The sequence below is a fragment of the Strigops habroptila genome, chromosome 1 (assembly GCF_004027225.2).
Source record: "Strigops habroptila isolate Jane chromosome 1, bStrHab1.2.pri, whole genome shotgun sequence".
NCBI lineage: Eukaryota > Metazoa > Chordata > Aves > Psittaciformes > Psittacidae > Strigops > Strigops habroptila.
Genome location: NC_044277.2, coordinates 129,675,785 through 129,694,323, shown reverse-complemented (window position 1 = coordinate 129,694,323; position 18,539 = coordinate 129,675,785). Strand labels below are relative to the sequence as shown.

Genomic DNA, 18,539 nt, shown 5'->3' with positions numbered 1-18,539 from the left:
CAATAACCTCATTAAAGGGATGGTAAATTCCACTTTCAGTAACATCTCAGCTGTAAATTATACTCTTTGAAATTATGTAAAAGTGAGAAAGTATGAAGTTTGACTTAAGTAAGCTAGTGCCACAGCCCTTACGTGGGTCATTGCTCTGCGACCCGTTTACAGCAGTGGAATTTATGGCACTGAAGAAGCAGTGTAGGCATCCAGACTATAGCCTGCCCAGCCCCAACTCAGTTTACAGTCAAGGAAGAGAAACTGGCACTGTAAGGATTAATACCTCCGCAGACATCCGCTTTTACGCAAAATGAATTGTGTCCTAGAACTGCTAATTGATCTCCACTCACTACACAGTCTAGATGACTGCTTTATACATAGACATTTATATCTACCTAATGAATTCCACTCCTAGTGCCAATTCAAACACCACTGAAATAAAAAAAGATTTATGGACTTCACAGAACTTTGAATCATGTCTTCCCAGGAAAGATAATAACAAGCAAGAAGGTATAAACAGTTAATATTCACTTTTCCAAGTATTATGGTTTATAGAGATTTAAATTTCTTGTGAATAATCTTGTTCTCCCATGGGTTTTGGAAGTGATCCCTCACTTTATGTAAGTGTTGAACGCAGAATAGAAAAGAGATGGGATGAAAAAAGAACTGCAAGCCAGAACAGCTTTCTTATTTAAAATGGAAGTTCATTCATATTACAACTGTGGAATTAGATCAGAGGATTGCTTTTGTTCATTAAATGAGCTGAAAGAAACTCTATCACATCGACAGAACTAGCGCTTTAAGAAAAGAGTTCATGAATACATGACCATACACCAGAAGTCCTAACTCAGGAAGTACAAAACTTTGTGATGAATCTAGGCACCGATATCCAAAGTAGCTAAGAACAAAACTTTAGATTATAGAATTAAATGCAAAACATATTCAAATGTACCAAAGCAGCATGTCATTTGGCTTGTTTTGCTAAAAAAACAAAACACAAAACGCAAACCCCAAAAAACAACCCAGCACGTTTTATCTGATACAGAAACAGTTTTTCTGAAATCACTCACCAGGTATTTCAGAAGTAATCATTATATAATAACTTTCATCATTTTCTTACGAACTTTGCTGGAGAACCAAGGTATAATGAAACACAGATTCTGAAGAGCTTTAAAAATAAATACACATAATGCATATTTGTGTACTTAAGTAATTTCTCAGTGGTACAGCAAATATAGAATCACAGAATCATAAAATAGTTACAAAGACTACATACCTGCATTGGTTATGGATTCTACCTGGATGAATGCTAATATAGGGTGACACAGTTTTATCCACATACGATCCAAATCCAAGTCGAAAATCAAGAGAAATATTCTCCATCTTTTTAGATAAAGCAAATCCAATGGAATTTAGTTTTTCTATATTGTTGTGCATAGAGGCTGAGACATCAACTAAATAATAAAGATCCACGGGGTATTTCTCTAGAGGACGAACTTTTAACATAAAGTTTGCTTCACTTCCTGATTCAAAGGAAACAAATAAGTTTGTTTACAATTTTTGAATGGACACTTTTAAAAAATACATTTAGATTTGCAGCAACCTCAGCACAAAGTTCTTTGTGTCAGCAAACAGAAAACAAACAAACACGAAAACCTCCCAAGAGAAAATGAAACCTTGAAGCATCATTCAAAACTAAGCCATAAAGGGGCTCTTTGTAGAACATGTTGCCTTTTTTTTTTTTTATTTTCCTTGCAGGAGCAATTTTTTGTAAAAATCTGACTTCTCCCTATTTTCTTTTAAATTCATGGTTATGCAATCCCTTTGGCATTGCTCCAAAAAGCAGTTACAACTCACAAAGGGCACAGATCTGCATACAAACTGTGGTCAGTCACTTCAAGGTTGACACTTTTAACTATGTACGTGTATCCTGCAAATCATCTCTCATCTAAGTCTAAAACTACACGTGTACCATAAAGACAGCACAGCCTGAAAAACTCAAGTAAATTATGCTTCAAGTTTATATCAATCTACTTCCAAAGATTCGATGAGAAAACTCAGTAGGATCAACATGTTTCTTTAAAAAAGAGGGCTTTATATTTAAAAAAAATCCATCTTTTGGTGTATACAAAACAGAACTCTTCTTTTATCTAGGATGACAAATGTCTCTCTCTCCTGTAGAACCACATCACATTCTTGTATGAAATAAAAATGCTAATGCTTTGGAAGTCACTAAAAATAGTCCCCACGTTTTTGCTTGCCTAATATTATGTAATGCCAGCCAAAACAGTGAAGTGACTGGAGTATAGGCAGTGTAGGTACAGTAATGCATGACTTCAAATTGTTCATTATTTCATGTCACCCAAAGTGTGAACTCACAGAAGAAATGAGGGAGTACGATCTTCGCACGATGAGTGCAGAATCTAACTGAATATTATGCAATGAAGATACAGCAAAGATCAGGAGGAAGGGAGACATTATAGAAGAATTACACATTTTCAGTGGAAGTTACCTGAACGCTGACATGTGCCTTCTCTGAAATGTGACTTCTCTACGTATGACATTTACTAGTGCATATCACATTGCTAGATAGCATAATTTAAGTACATGCAACAAAGATCTGACTCAGAAAAGTTACACATACGAAGTGCTTTCTTTCAATGATCTGAACATAATTCACCTGAAAATATCAGGATTTGTTTGTATAAGGTCTTGCAAGAAAAAAAGAGAATTTCAGTGTGCTGTAACTTGTGTGTTTCCTCTTTGCCAATGTAAATGGAACTACTTTTTGTAAGTAACCTTTGCAGGTCTCTGGTTTGCATATAGCGAGATGCTGAGTGCAGCTTTTATTTTTTTCCCACGTAAATCCTGACAGCTGGGTGTATGTAAACAGTGCCAAAACCCCCCAGTATCAAAACAAAAACATCTCTGCCTGTATGATTATACTGTATCAAATTTCTGTTTTGAGGCATAACTATAGCTGTATATCTGTGTATTTCCCTGGGGTATAAAATATGGGCAAGATGTCTATATATCAAAAGTCATACTTCTAGAGTCCTCGGAATTTTAGCCTTCTGCCTCCCTGATGAAAGAACTTCTGCAAAGCATATGGAACCCCAAACTTAATTTCACTGTTTACTGGCAAAAAGATTCATTAAACCCAATTTCAGAAAACTAATTTTTTTCTATTAATCCAGTATGCTTTTGAAAATAAATGTGATTACAGACACATCTAGAGCTAGCTCAGTTCCTGACACCATTTCTCAGTATAAAGCAGAGTATTGGTCATTTCTTTGGAAGGACAGTGGGGAAAGGAAAGGAAGTGCTCAAGTTACTTTCTCAGTTTTATTATTATAAAGATGGTAAACCAGAGTTCCTTTGTGCTTTACGCTCATGCAGATCCTTCCTGTAACTGACAGAAAATTATCTTTTATACAGTGAAGATCAGCAAGATATTTGCTGTTCACTTGCTGTTCACTTAATGTTTTTCTACCAAAGACTGATCCCTTGTAAAAGATATATTTCTTTCTCCAACTCTCATTTGCCAAAGTAAATAAATTTTATGATATGAAACATACCCTTCATCCCTTCATATCACCTTCCACTTCTGCTGTTAGCTACAGCTATTTTAGAGACAGAGAACATCATTGATTTAACTTGAGTTCAGCTGAGGGCAAATAGAAAACCTGAGATCCATAAAGGGACTTGTAGATTCTACTAGAGCCAGATGCCTCACATTTTATAAATGAAATGTTAGGCAGTGAATACCTAAGTCTCCTTTAGGAATCCAGTCCATTCTTATATGTCGGCTTCGATGTCTTTGTAGTTGTCTAGTCAATTCACTTAAAAGTAACCAAATAAGATATTTGTATGACACATAGTGTATACATGTAGATATACCTATAGAGAGTGTATGACAATTATCAAATTATGAATTTAGGAATTCTAACACAATTTGCTTTCAGTAAGGAATACAGTTTATACTGTATTATACTCACGTAAGGGAAAACTATTTGTGAAGTGGCTAAAGAAAAAAAATCAAGCAACCACAATGGAAAACAGAAAAAACTACCTAAGATCTTTTTTCTACTTAATTGCTTGCATTATTCTGGCCTTCAGCAGTATTTGACAGAAACACTTCTTGCTGAAGACAGTATCTGAATATGAGAGTAACACCATCACAGTCCTACAGTATAATATTATACCATTGTTCTTCAAAATAATTATTCCAGCCACTTCTTCACAAAATATCTGTACTTAATATTATTGTACTTAGTTTAAATTGACTATAACATCAATCTGTTAGAGACAACCCAACCTGGACGCAGTTGGACTGAAACTTTTCCAGGTGTCACTTGTGTATTTGTTTCATGGTCACTGGGCACTGTGACATGAACTGTAGGATTTTCTACAAAATCTGATTGGCAGCCTCTTTTCATTAAGTTGAAAACAGTGTCGCAGCGTCCCTTCTGTGTTGCATCGGGCATGAAATCCTGTTTAATAAGAGACAAAAAGCACAAAACAATCTGAACTGAAAAAGCAACTGTAATATCTTCAAAGGAAAACAAAATAATAGTCTTTGAAACAATAAAAAATGCTACTATAATTGCATAAATAGTATAACAAGTTCATGGAAGCCATATGTTTTTAATAAGGGCAATGACAAAATATTTAAATTAGAAGTTAAACCTAATTGCCACAATAAATTTTTTCTACAAAGGACAAAACTTTTGTATGAGAAAGAGGATCTTGCACAATCAGAACAAGCTGACTTTGGAGAAAAAGGAAACTGTATTGTCATTATGTCACTAAAAAATGTTCTGTGCTATGCTATGACTTAGTTATAGCAAGAAAGCATCATTCACACGACATCAACACGGGTTAGTTTTCAGAGGAGTCCATTAGTAATATTACTCAGGCTAATATTTAAAAGTAGCAGCAGAAGATAGCTTTAGATTTATCTAACCTGAATTTGTCTATCACAGATGTTTTAACTCATACCCTACACCAAAACCAAAGACCAGCTGGACTACATCATTTCAATCCCCAGAAATAGGAAGCTATATACTACAGGACTGGACAGTTTAAGATGCCGCCAACATAAAAAAGCCCCTATAACAACAGGAAAGTGATTAGAGTGATTAGTAGTAGGATGATCTCAGAAGCAGCATATGCTTTGTTGCAGTGAAAGGGCAAATTTGCCAAAATTGTGCCAGCATGATCCAATGCAAAATTCCTTCCTGACCACAAATCTGATGATTAACATGACAAGATCTTGAAAGGAAAAAAAAAAAAAGACAAGATCCTTTGTACTCTTTCAAAGCATCAGTCCATCCCAGCCACAGCTGGAGAGCAAACAATGGACAATCTCTGATATTTCAGAGGCAAATGGGCAAAATAAACAACCAAAAAGCACATACAGCCAACTGTGTGTTAGAGAATAAATAGTCATCCAGACCCTGAAAAGACCAGAGAAAGCCCCTGAAGAACGAGACTCAACAGTCATATATCTTGTTTTCCAAGTTCCAGCTCATTTTTGTAGTTGACCTCTGATGTTTTTTTTTCCACAATCTTCTTTAACGTAGATAACAGAGACTAGCTTTTTAACTAACTGCTATTTATATACTCTTTTTGATGTATGCATGTTTCAAAAAGGTAGATTTTTAAATGTATAAGGACCTTAGCTGCTCTCATTGTTACCACTAATGACTGATGTGTTGCATTTTCTGCAATTCACTGTGTAGGGTATAAAGTCAAAGCATCTCAAGTGTTCCTCAGGGCTGATTTTCTCATTAAAAACGTTGTTTAAATGAAGCAGGCATGCTAAGTTGAAATCTGCTCCTGTAATTTTACTCTGGAAAATTTTGTTCTGTGTTAATATAGGTTTTGGCATTCCACAGCCATGAATGTTGGTAGGTGAACTGGCTATCAAAGTATGGTCTAAGAGGGTTTGACAAATCCCTGACTTCCATGAACAGCTCTCAGGATTGACATGAGAAGTGAAGCAAGAGAAGCAGAGCAGAAGTGAAACCCAGTCGAATCTGAGCACCTTGTTAGAAGGAAACCTACTGCAGCTCCATAGTACTGGAAAGCTAGCAAGGGCTGTTCCGTGATAAATACAGATGTAGCAGGATAAAACCGTGACCTTTGTAAGACAGAATATCAGGCCATAATAATGGACTGCTCCACATTATAATCCATTGTGCCCCCTACAGATGCCCTAAGGCTCCTTTTGGAAAACAAGACCTTGATGCCCTCTATTTGTCCTTGCATTACTTATCCTTAGACTAGTTGCAGACTAAGTTAATAATTCCAAAACACAATATCTCAGATAAAGTTACACCAGTGCCTTACACTTCTTATCACCTTTAGGCACACCCTAGGAACTTATTTACCTTCTCTGCTAAACTGAAAGTTACTACAGATAATTTGCATGTGACCTTCAAGAGCATATAAGCTTGGAACTGCCAGTGATAGTCTTCAAAACCTTGTTCTCTGAAGTGCTTAAAATCAATCAGCCTTACTCAAAATCATGTACTCAACTGTTTTTTTTCTGTCAGACAAAACCTGAGATTCCCATATTCTTATAGTTCACAAAGCAAAACCAATTTCAAGATAATCCTTGCTACTTAAGATCTTATCTTCTGTGGTAAGTCTCAGAACTGATAGTTTTTAGTGTCAAAATAAGAAAAGTATATTTTTTTTCCATTTGTGACAGGGTCATAATATATGGTGAAGTCAAAGTTAACTCCACTGTTAGTAAAACCTTTTGCTAAATGCAACAGGCATATGTATAGACTTGCTCTGATACATGAGGACTTAATATAAATTACTGATAAATAATTTTGCTTTTGAAGCCAAAAGACGCTGAACTCTCAAAGCTACTATAAGTCTGCCAAGGCTGTCTACAGAGCAGATGGAATGCATTAAAAGTTCTCACTTTATTTAAAATTACTGCAATTTTCCAAATAAAAGATAGTATTTTCTCCTTTGGAAACAAAGTATATTTCACATGATTTCTCAGGTTCTGTCTCCAGGGGTCGTTTAAAGATTTTCTTGCTATTTCTCACTATAATTTTCACAGTTTAGAAGTCTTTTATCTTTATAAATATCAGAAACAGCTAAAAAATAACGTCAAATGTAAATAAACAAAATGCCGTACCTCTTGAGCACACCACCCACACTCTGGACCCAAAGCAAGGCACTTTGTGCATGTTACTGCATTTGAAGTGGCACATCTGTTTTCTGCTGCAATGAAACATAAAACCAAACATTCATGATTTATGATGATAAGTGGGAATTGTAAAATACCTAATTTTAAACCAAGATTTCAAAAATGACTTCACCAGATTAAGAGTGATGACAATGTATCCAAACAGAAGTAAAACAGAACAAAGGTAGACCGGTGAAGGAATACTTGCAGCATTTTTTTTTTTTTAATCTACAGTCCAGAACTATATGTACAGATTTCCAAGGCCAAATTTTTAAGATCCTGATTTAGAAAAATTTTGAAGTGAAAGTTTATCTTTGGCATGTACCTTGCTGATTTACTGTCTAACAGAAAAAAATTTACCAGGTAGCTTATCTTGTCATAGACATTTTCCTTTTAAGTCATTTACACTTGACTGAGTTACTCATTATTCACTCTGTATGGAACTCAAAATATTTTCTCGCCTTCTAAAAATATTCCCCCTCTGCATTTTCTGGAATGAATGGTTTCCCAGAAAAGGCAGATTTTATTTTGTTTTTCCACAGAAGGAAATACAAATTTATCCAACATTACATGTGTTACAGATTGAAGACACATCATTCTGCACTAACAACTGCAAAAAAAAGTGCCTACTAACAGGTTTATCACCAAAATCACACAATCGTTAGGGTTGGAAAAGACCTCTGGCGACCACCTAGTCCAATCATCCTGCCAAGGCAGGGCCACCTAGAGCAGGTTACACAGGAATGCATCCAGGAGGGGGTTAAATGTCTCTAAAGAGGGAGAATCCACAACCCTCCTGGGCAGCCTGTTCCAGTGCTCTGCCACCCTCAATGTAAGGAAGTTCTTCCTCACATTGAAGTGATACTTCTTGTGTTTTAGTTTATGGCCACTGCTCCTTGCCCTGTCGCTGGGCTCCACTGAAAAGAGTCTGGCACCATTCTCTTGGCACCCACCTTTGAGATTTTTATATGTATTAATGAGATTTCCTCTCAATCTTCTCTTCTCTAGACTAAACAGTCTCAGCTCCTGCAGTCTCTACTCATAAGAGAAATGCTCCAGACTCCTGATCATCCTTGTGGCGCTCCACTGGACCCTCTCCAGTAGCTCATTTTCTTTCTTGTACCAAGGAGCCCAGAACTGGACACAGTATTCCAGATGTGGCCTCACGAGGATTGGGTAGATTGGGAGGATCACCTCCCTCGACCTGCTGGCCACACTCCTCTCAGTGCACCCCAGGATACTCTTGGCCTCCTGGCTGCAAGGGCACACTGCCAGCTCATAGTCAATGTATCATCCACCAATACTGCCAGGTCTTTCTCAGCTGAACTCCTCTCTAGTAGATTAGCCCCCAGCCTGTAGTGGAACTTGGGGTTCTCCCTCCCCAGGTGCAGTATCCTACACTTGCCCTTGTTGAATCTCACTAGGTTTCTCTCTGCCCAATTCTCCAGCCTACCAAGGTCCCGCGGAATGGCAGCACAACCTCCAGGCATATCAGTCACTCACCCCAGCTCCGTATCATCAGCAAATCCCTTAAATGCTTTTCACATCTTTGTTTTATGGGTCATTGCTTAAGTTACTACTCTTTGTGATGAAACTTTGGCAGTCCAATTGAGAAGAAGAGATAGCCTTTTCAAAGGACTCGGTCAGCTCGACTTGAATGTCAGCATTAGCGTATCCTTTCAGCACGTTCAGCACAAGTCTCTTGTAGACCAGTGTGCCTCCACATGAGACAAGTTGCCTGCCAAGAGTTATTCAGAAGGTGCATAATACGACTCTTCAGCACACAGCACAGTAGTAACGCTGCTTAACAACACTGCTTTGTGGCATATTCAGCATGGCATATTATAAAATATACTGGAAAGAAAATAAATGGAAACACTGCATACTGGAAAGGCTACATCTGTTAACTGGTCCATGGTGATAATGTGCATATCATCATATAAAAACAGTTTGAAGAAAGATTTATTTTTTGCCCAAAGTTTTGGCTACATGTACTGTCAGATTCTTTCTTTCCAACCTGCAATCATGCAAGCCATCTCTCTTTTTAGAGTAATGAGAGCAACTGCTCACAGTGAAAACCTGTATTAAGAAAACACATGCTAAAATATCTTTTTTATCTTTATTTAACTGATTTCAGCTATGGATTCAAAGATGAGATCCCGTATCACATCAACAGCTAGTCCTCATCAACAGCTAGTCCTCATCAACAGCTAGTCCTCATCAACAGCTAGTCCTCAATAGGTCACTTTGAATAACTGATGATCCAAGGAACTAATCAGAGCTTGCAAGTTATTAGTATCAACACCATATATACCATTATCAGTATTAACAAGATAGAAAAGCCTAGTATTAGCACAATTGCAGCATTATACTGATAATGTATAGGTTAGTGGCAATTTCATTAATTTCAAAGATCAGACCTGTGTTTCCATTTCATATAAACTGATGATGATTTTTGCCATGCAGACAACGTGAGAAAATAAATGTGTGAGAAAATAAATGTATGAGAAAGGGAGGGAATCACAGACATGATAGAAACAATAAGCTGAAAAGCAGCCCAGGAAGGTTCTGGAACAGAGGGAAGACTGATTAAAGGGTGGGAGAGGTGGGCAGAGATAAATAGAGGAGGAGTCACTAAGGAGAGAGAAAAGAACAAGACAAAAATCCAAAAGGTTTTTGTTTGTTTGTTATAAAAACAAAACCGGCAAGTTCGACTTGGATGTGAAATGAGAGCAAGCTCATTCAGCACTGACACAATAAAACTTCTTTGCATTTATAAGAAGATGGCAACAGCACTTTATGTTCTGCTGTCTGAAAGAGCAGACCTGGAGGCCATAGAAAAAGTTACCACAAACCACAGGAGAGGAAAATGAGGATGAAGATTCTAGGTAGGTATAGACATGCACAGAGTTATAGAGCTTGCACAGATCCCTTTCTGGACAGTATTGGTAAAGCACAAAGACAGGATGAAAAGTTGCTGAAGGAGTACAAATAAAAGGAAGGTAATTGTTCTTGGTACAGAAACATCACTCCCATCTTCAACTAGATACCGAAGACAGCAGACATGAAAGACATTACAAGAAAAAGAAAGTGATGGATTTGGTAATGACAAGATATGAATTTCTGATCTGCAGCATAATAGTGGCTAAAGACCACCATGGGGCAAAACAGGGAGCAGATAACATGAACTTTGAAGATAGCAATTAAGATTACATCCACCCAAGAGGCAGGCCTGTTCTGATAAGAAGAAATAGTTGACAAGAAAAAATGAGAGACCTGTGTTTCTAGCTATACAGATAAGGAGTAAGTCAAGTTAATTCCTAGTCGTCATAATCAGTAAACCAAATAATGAGTTTAGCCTAATTAATTTCCTGCAGTAATGTCTGAGACTTCTTTCTTAAAACATGTAATTCTATTTGCATAACACACGTTTCCCAAAATTAAATGCCATTGACCATGTAAGAAAACATTACCCTCTTATTGTAATGTGCATGTGCTACCAAAAAAAAAATTAAAAAAATAGTATGTGTCTATGGCTGGAACAACTGCGCCATATTTCCAGATGCATTGGAAAAGTGACTGAAAAATAATTGTCCCAACTTTTTTTTCTGTATGGTTAGTTTATTGAATCTATTGCAGCTTGATATAGTTTATTAATAGAGCCTGTCTGGTAAAATGTAGGGGGTGGGTGTATCTTTCTAAACTGCTATGCAAAAAAAAAGATCTTAACATCCAGTTTGTGTTTTCGATGTGATCATGGCAGATGAAATGCTTTAACAAATGAGATATACAGTATTGCTGGATGCAAATCTCTTTGCTGATATCTCTCAAGAGCACCATTTTCGCAACATGAAGTCACAGATTGGCAATTGACAAGCCTGGTACCACTGGCTCAAAAGCTGATTTTTTTGGAATAAAGAGAAACTTGAAAAAGGTTTATTAATGGCCAAGACACATTCTGGCTACATGACTACTGTAGTTCCCAAGTACACAGTCCCTTGTAGAAATAATGTTTATGGATATGTTTCCATTCACCAAAAATTTATTATTTAGCTATAAGCCTACTCTAAAACCATAACTGATTTAGTATAAATTCTCAGTTTCTTTTAAAAATCATATGCTAAAGAAAGAAACATTTTTTTTTAATGAGTTGGATCAAAAAAGAACTGAGATTTTTCCTGCCACTTCACCAAAAACAGAGTCCAGACAAGACTGAGTTACTGTTCAGCCAAAGCTAAGGGCAAGTTTCTACTGGCTTAGTTATAACTGATGTATGCCAAAAGGTATTTTCAATGATGGCCAAATTTTGTGCTGGGAACTGTACAGGCATATGCATATAATAAAAAGTGAGTGCAGCAGGTTAAACAGTACTTTTCCAGCCTCATCCACAAAATAAACTGTGCTCCAATGACTGCAGCTATTTACAGTGATCACAGGTGTGGCAAGCCTAAACTCTCAGCAACAAGAGGGATCAAGGCAAGAAAAATATCATGTGTTATATAGTCATATCCTGCCTCACTATTATGAAAATAACTTTTATCATGAGAGGGTTATTTATCTCAGAGATGGAATAGCAATAATGCACACTGATGTTTGAGAGGGGATGTTAAACAGGTTTTCAAACAGACAGCACTTTGTTCAAGTACAGCCAAGAATTCGGATTTATATCAGCTTCACTGCTGGTACACATTTGTGCTGGTTTTGTAGGGTGTATGATTTGCTCTCTTAAAAGAGAAAGACAAAATATAACTAGCAGCTTATAGTCCCTGATCATGGAATACTAAAGTGGGCCTAGCAGAAATTTGGAATGGGACTTTTTACAAGGGCATGTAGGGTGGAATGGCTTTAAACTGACAGAGGGTAGATTTAGATTAGACATTAGGAAGAAATTCTTCACTATGAAGGTGGTGAGACTCTGGCACAGGGTGCCCAGAGAAGCTGTGGCTGCCCCATCCCCGGCAGTGTTCAAGGCCAGGTTGGATGGGGCTTTGAGCATCCTGGTCTAGCGGAAGGTGTCCCTGCCTGTGGCAGGGGGGTTGGAACTAGATGATCTTTAAGGTCCCTTCCAACTCAAATCATTCTGTGATTCTATGATTCTGTGGTATTCAGACTGTTGGACACTGATTAAGGAAAGATGATACAAAATTATCTAGCCTCTGCAGAGCTTTTTTCTTTAAATTCTGCATCCAATCTTGTTCTAGGGCCACAATCAGCAAGGCTGTCCCTCTCATGTGGCCTTCAGTAACTTGTGTGTAGCACCACTTAGGAGGAAAGCTGCAGCTTTTATATAGTATACAGCAGTTACTATCACCTTTCTGCCTTCAGGAGCTTACCAACATGAATCCTGCAGAAGGGACAGACAGTAACTGTCCCAGATAACACACAGCTTCCCAGTTCACTTTGGCTGAATGCACAGATACAATGAAAAGCATTGTAAAAATACTGTAGAGGGGTAATTTTTTTCCCATTATTATTGTGTCTGACACTTACTTGCTCATATTACAAGGAAAAAAATGACTGCCTGTGCTTTAACTGCCAATCCTAAAACCTAATCCTGGAATGAGGGGGGTTTTCATCCTTTTTTTTTTTTTCCCAAACAAGTAATAATTCTCTCTACCCTTTGTGCACAATGCCATGCTTTAAAAACACCCTTTGTCACTACTTGTTTTTCCAAGAGGGTTACAAGGTATTCCTCAAAATCAGCTTTAAGAGGTACCCACCCTTGCCCAGAAAAGGAGATTTCAACTTGAATACTGTACACCTATTATGCTTTATAATAAATTCCTAAGATTACTTGAGTAAAAATACCAGAAACCTTTTCTTTCCTCTCCCTTTTTTCTATAACATACTGCATTTGTTAATTGGTTTCAGTTCTCTGTTGATGGTTGTCCACTTTAGTTTCACTATTCAGACAGGAGCTAAGCTGCACACTGGTTTGAAAATACCATTTAGCAGCAAGAGAGGGAGTAGTACACTCAAGCATGTAAGAGACACATGTGTTTGCTAAGAAAAAGAAGATGCATAAAAAACAACGTGCAAAACATGACAGGCACTCTTAAATCCTGAGCTCTGGAAAAATACTTCTGTAAACCTGGCAAGTGAGTAAAAACACCTTTCCATTAAAACAAACAAGCAAACAACAACAAAAAGGAAAACAAAACCAAAACCCATCCTAGACCTTCCTAAAGAAAAAAAAAAAATAGTCAAGTGTTACAGTGTTGCCCAAAAAACAAAAATGGGAACTGGTATACTGTTATATATACTGGTATACTGTTATAAATACTGGTAGATATACACCGTAACTGGAGAAGAGATATAAATGAAACAAATAAGAAGTATAGGTGCACTTCTGGATAAATGCATTGAAAAGTATCGCTAGTGAACAAGTCCTGTTAACTCATATGGGCTCCCACTCCTAACTCTGCCAATACCCCCCGATAGTTCTGGGGTTCCCCAATTAATCCGCATGACCATATGAACACAATACCCCGTGAACATGAGGGGCATTACTGAGAGCTCCACAAATGATTTAGAAAGCCATCAAAATGCAAAGTAATGCAGCAGTCTGCCTCATTGTATGCAATACTGCCTTTGCAAACTATGGAGCAAAACACCAAGATCTTCCTGGGGTTTTTTTCACACTGTGCAAGCTCTGAGAGATGCCACCCCAAAGAACTGATGATGGATATCAGCTGAACGAGGCAAAGGCAAAGGGCAAGGAGGAAAAGGGGGAGCCTTCTGTCAACACAGCACTGGGAAAGCTCTGGCAGAAAAGGACAGTCGTAGCTGATGCTGGACAACAGCAACTCTATCAGAAGTCTGCTGTGTAACAGCAGCGGAGATGGAGTTCCCAGGCAGTGTATGGACACTTCCATAATTAGGGAATAATATAGACACTAGCCTTCAAGGAGATAGTCCTGACACTGCTCTGAGCCCACACACATCTTTCTCAGCCTCATTTCTCTGAAAAGTTCCATCATTTATATCAATGTTGCACATCACTTGAGGAAAACTTGGAGAAGCCTCACACAAATGCATACAAACTCAGATTTAAAAGTATAAATATTATCTATATATATTTTTATATAGTTTTTTGTTTTGTTTTGTTTTTTATCTTTTTTTTGTGTGTGTCAGAAAGGTGCATGTAACACCATTTTGGAAAAGGTACTACCCAAAATAGCTACCGGTATATAGCAGTTAGGACTCACAAACACAACATTCAAACCACAGCCTCAAACATGACCTTGACTGTGGGAGGCAGAGCTATGGACTACTCCAGACTGACTTTGTTCCCAAGCCGCAATACAGAATGAAAACAAGCAATGTAACCTTGAATTTTTTCACAACGTAATTTTTGTTTCTTGGCCAGTTTTACTTGTAGCCTCTCCTTTCTATGAAACTTCCTGCTTTTATGGGAGATGGTTATATTTTGTTGATGCAATCCATGCCTGCAAACAATGAGTCAAAAACTATTTGGCTTCTGAAACCAATCTATTCTGTCTCTTGCAAATAAAAACATACTGGACAATTTATTCTGATTATATTGTTAGAAGAGACTCGTTTCCCACAGCCATTAGCTTTTATGTCACAGGTTTGATGGTACTGTTTGCACAGCTTTGCACCAATAAAAATGCAAAGCATATGGAACTAGAGAGCTTAAATATTTTTTCATTAAATCCCTTGATTTAAAGGGACCTTCAGGATGTGTGGAGCTGTGTTAATTCCCTTGTTTCCTAGGACCAAACACAGGCATAGGAATCATTATACTCTAGTCATTTCCAGCTGCTAGAATCTCCCCTGGAGTTGGCCAGCTTGGATACAGTCATGCTGCTTGAGCAAAGCCTGGACCAGCTACTGCTGTATTTCATTGCTAATTTAATTTCTTGTGTAATAGTAAGCACTGCTAGCAAGTAGCACATCAACAACCTAGAATGGTCAATGTATTTCTGTGTATACTACAAATTCTTTACCTAAATATGAGGTCATGACAAATATAAAGGTAGACACAAATGACTATTTTTTTCCTGCTTAAGAAGTTCAATCTTGAACAAAAGACAAGCCCAAGCTGTATATCCAACCGTCTCCTCAAACCAGGTCCTCAACCCCCAACTGCCTCCCTAATCTACCTTTCTGTTGCATACTTAGTCTTCATCAAATTGTTGGTTTCTGCCCCATAAGAGCACTACCTCTTCCTGGCACTGCATCTTCATTCACAAACCTAGAAGCAGTGCAGAAGATGGGCAACAGCTCAGAGCTATTTCTTCCCAAGGAGTGTCAGCATAGACCACCCAAACCACAGGTTCTATGCCCATAGCAATGCAAACAGCTCGCTTCATACACTTTTATCTGCATACATTGCAAGTTGGAACAAACATACTCTGCATGTCAGACTTGAATTCTCAAAGCTGAAAAACTAACGGAATCAGTCCCTTGATTCTGAACACAAAATGATGACTGAACTGTGCTTCTACAAAAGATTTTCCTGAAACAAACCAAAAGCCCCCAAACCAAAATCTGTGCACATGTGTATACTAGGAAGACATGTCAGGATTAAAACAAAACATTGAACACATAATACATAGCTTATACTCACGATGATAAAGCCTAAAGAATATTAAATAAGAGCTAAAACTCGTGTCAAAGAGGATAACCACCACTCCTTAAGGACTTGCAGTATGTAGTGCACAAGTTTGGGAGAAGCATTTATTCAGCAGGGCCATTTTGAAAATGTTATTGCCTTCTAGAATACAAAGTGTTTGGTATTTGTTATTTCAGTAATTTGCTTTTCAATAGGGTTTTCAATCTCCAAACATGGTTATTGGCCCTGAGACAAAAGGAATGTGGTAAAAACTTTCTGGGATTTTCTTCTAAATTATTTTTGCTTCTTTTATGCTCTTTGAATGCAGAAACAGATGTCATATTTTAATTAACTGTGTGATAACACAGCACAAAAGACTCTTAAGATCCAACTTGATGACTAACAGCTGAATTAAAAGTCCTTCAAAGGTGAGTTAAACTACAGTGCTCTTCTGAATATACAGATCAAAAACGGAACACAAAGATCTTCTAACAGAACACTCAGAAATTAACTTCTCAAATAGGAGATACATGCATTGTTCACAAACAAAAAACTGAAACCCAACCATACCTGTCTAGGAACAGACACTGGCCAACCTCCATTTTAGGTTTATATAAGCCTTCTTGGTTTTTATAATGTGGGGACAAAGATTACACAAAACATGCCTGCATGATGTAAAATATGCAGACTCACATACTAACTATAACTGCTGGTGCAGTTTGTGATAACGTTTGAATGCAGGCTTCTGCTTGTGCTTCTGCAAGCAAGTATTCACACATGTTTATGGTCTGCAGGTGCAGCTTAAATGCCCTGGAAGGGACAAACTTTCAAACACACAAATTTAAGATTTTAAACAGGTAGTGGTTTATTTAATGTTCTGAAGTAATGCCACATTTTTGACAGCAAATGCAATCCAACAGTTTTGCTTAGATTGGAAGAGCATGCTTGCTGATGTCATTAGTTTTATTTTGGTAATTTTGCATCTTCTGTGCCAGAGTGTAAGCTGTCTCAAATTTTCTTATTTCTTGGGAGTCCTGTTTGTACAAGGAGATGGGATCTTGGTTCAGCTTTCCAGCAAGAAGCTCCCATCTGAGAGAAGCAAGTTGTGCTCAGCACAGTACTAACCCCTGTCACCCTGAAGAGATGACATGGAAATAAATTATACTCTTAAGTACAGTAGAAACAAGTGGAATTCACTTAGCCTAATTCCCTTAAACACTGAGAAGGAACAGAATTTATTTTGGAAAGGGCAGTGACTGGTTTAATCAGACTTGGATTACTTTTGTGATGCCACCATACATCATGCAGCTGTATTCATAACACAGCTACAACAACAGCAAAATACCAAAAATACTTAAATTTTCAAGATTTGAACCCAATGAAATACAGCTGCTAACAACTTAACTCCCAAGACAGTGAACAGAGGCAGGGCCTGAAGAAAAATAAAAATCGAGCCTCCAGGAACATCATTCCACCTGCCTAAAGCTACAGGATTTTCTTTCTCCAATAATCGTTGTTAAAATCTCTGTCTCAATAACTTTTGATAATTATAAATACTGCAGACTCATTACTATCACCATGGGTAGTAGCAGGAAGAAGTCACCACAGGCATATGACAATGAAGTCATGGGAAGCATAGAAACTTATGAAGAAAAAGGTCAATTATGAGCTTTGCAAACTTTTCAATTTAGGCAAATATAGCCTCAGCTAGAAGTTGCTTTTTTGGCAGCTTTCTAATGCTGTAAATTCTGATCATCCTGAAACACTTAGATTTTGCTCAAGGGGTTATTCTTGTTCTGCCACCAGAACAAGGGAAAATCCTCAATGGCTGGCAAGCAGCATACTTTTCTTCTTGAAGAAAGGTTCCATTACAGTGGACAGTGAACTAATTCATTAGAGCCCTACTTCCTTCCCAAAAGCTAAACTAAATAGCCCAAGTCCATTTATGTAAACTGCCAAAAGGAAAAAAAATAATTATCTTTTAATAAAGTTCAAGTGCTTAGAAAAGAATAACAGACCATATTCTACTTTGTGCATCATAAATTATGCCTATTTAAGCAGAACAGAAAGAAGTATTACCTCTTTCCACTGGTTAGACAGAAGTCAGCAATTAGTAATGGACGCATACAGGAGCTTTAAAGAAAGATTTTGCTAGAAAGGAGGATGTAAGTAGAAAAAGAAACACCGGAGCTGTAAGAATTTGATTAAAAAACAAAACAAAACAAAACCAAAAAACCAAACACGAAAAGTTTATTAACACAAAGGAATTGATATTCTTCTCTGGAATTTTGTTTTCAGTACATTCAACTTGAGAAATCAGATTAATACCAAGACGTCTGCCCTACCAGTTACAGTAAAAGACAGGATAGTCCATGTATATGTCTTGAATATGTAACATACGATTTTAATATCATTAATGTATTTTAAGAACACTGAGCAAACTTTAAAGGTCAGGGCACAAAGTCACTCTGCTTGTCCTTCTTACCCTGACAGAATTAATTAAATCCTGATCACTGCTAACAATACACCTATTCCAATACTACAAAAGCATGGTTTAGCAACACACAGTTTTTAAAATGTACATTTGTGATAAACAAAATAATTATTGTATGTAGTGTAGATTTTATTTGTGCAATAAGGCTAATCTTTCTTTCATCAGGCCTATTCTAAAGAACTGAGATGCCGAGCTTCTAACTAAGGACTGACTCCCAAAGACACTGATGATGAATCTGATTTTCTGAGTAAGTCTTGATAAAC

The 18,539-nt window shown here is 37.4% G+C and overlaps 1 protein-coding gene across 6 annotated transcripts in view; it reads right to left on the bottom strand.

Annotated features, from left to right (window-relative positions):
• ITGB8 (integrin subunit beta 8) overlaps nucleotides 1-18,539 on the bottom strand; it is a 44,550-nt gene that overhangs the window by 20,910 nt on the left and 5,101 nt on the right. For 2 of the 6 annotated variants that reach the window (XM_030483119.1, XM_030483136.1), the window contains exons 2-4: nucleotides 7,154-7,239; nucleotides 4,310-4,484; nucleotides 1,268-1,514 (exon numbers count right to left, since the gene is read on the bottom strand). In XM_030483119.1, the coding sequence (XP_030338979.1) occupies nucleotides 1,268-1,514; nucleotides 4,310-4,484; nucleotides 7,154-7,239 (508 nt within the window). Of the gene's footprint in view, nucleotides 1-1,267; nucleotides 1,515-4,309; nucleotides 4,485-7,153; nucleotides 7,240-8,157; nucleotides 8,175-18,539 lie in introns of those variants that run through there. The other 4 variants (XM_030483126.1, XM_030483145.1, XM_030483162.1 and 1 more) reach the window with 3 other exon arrangements.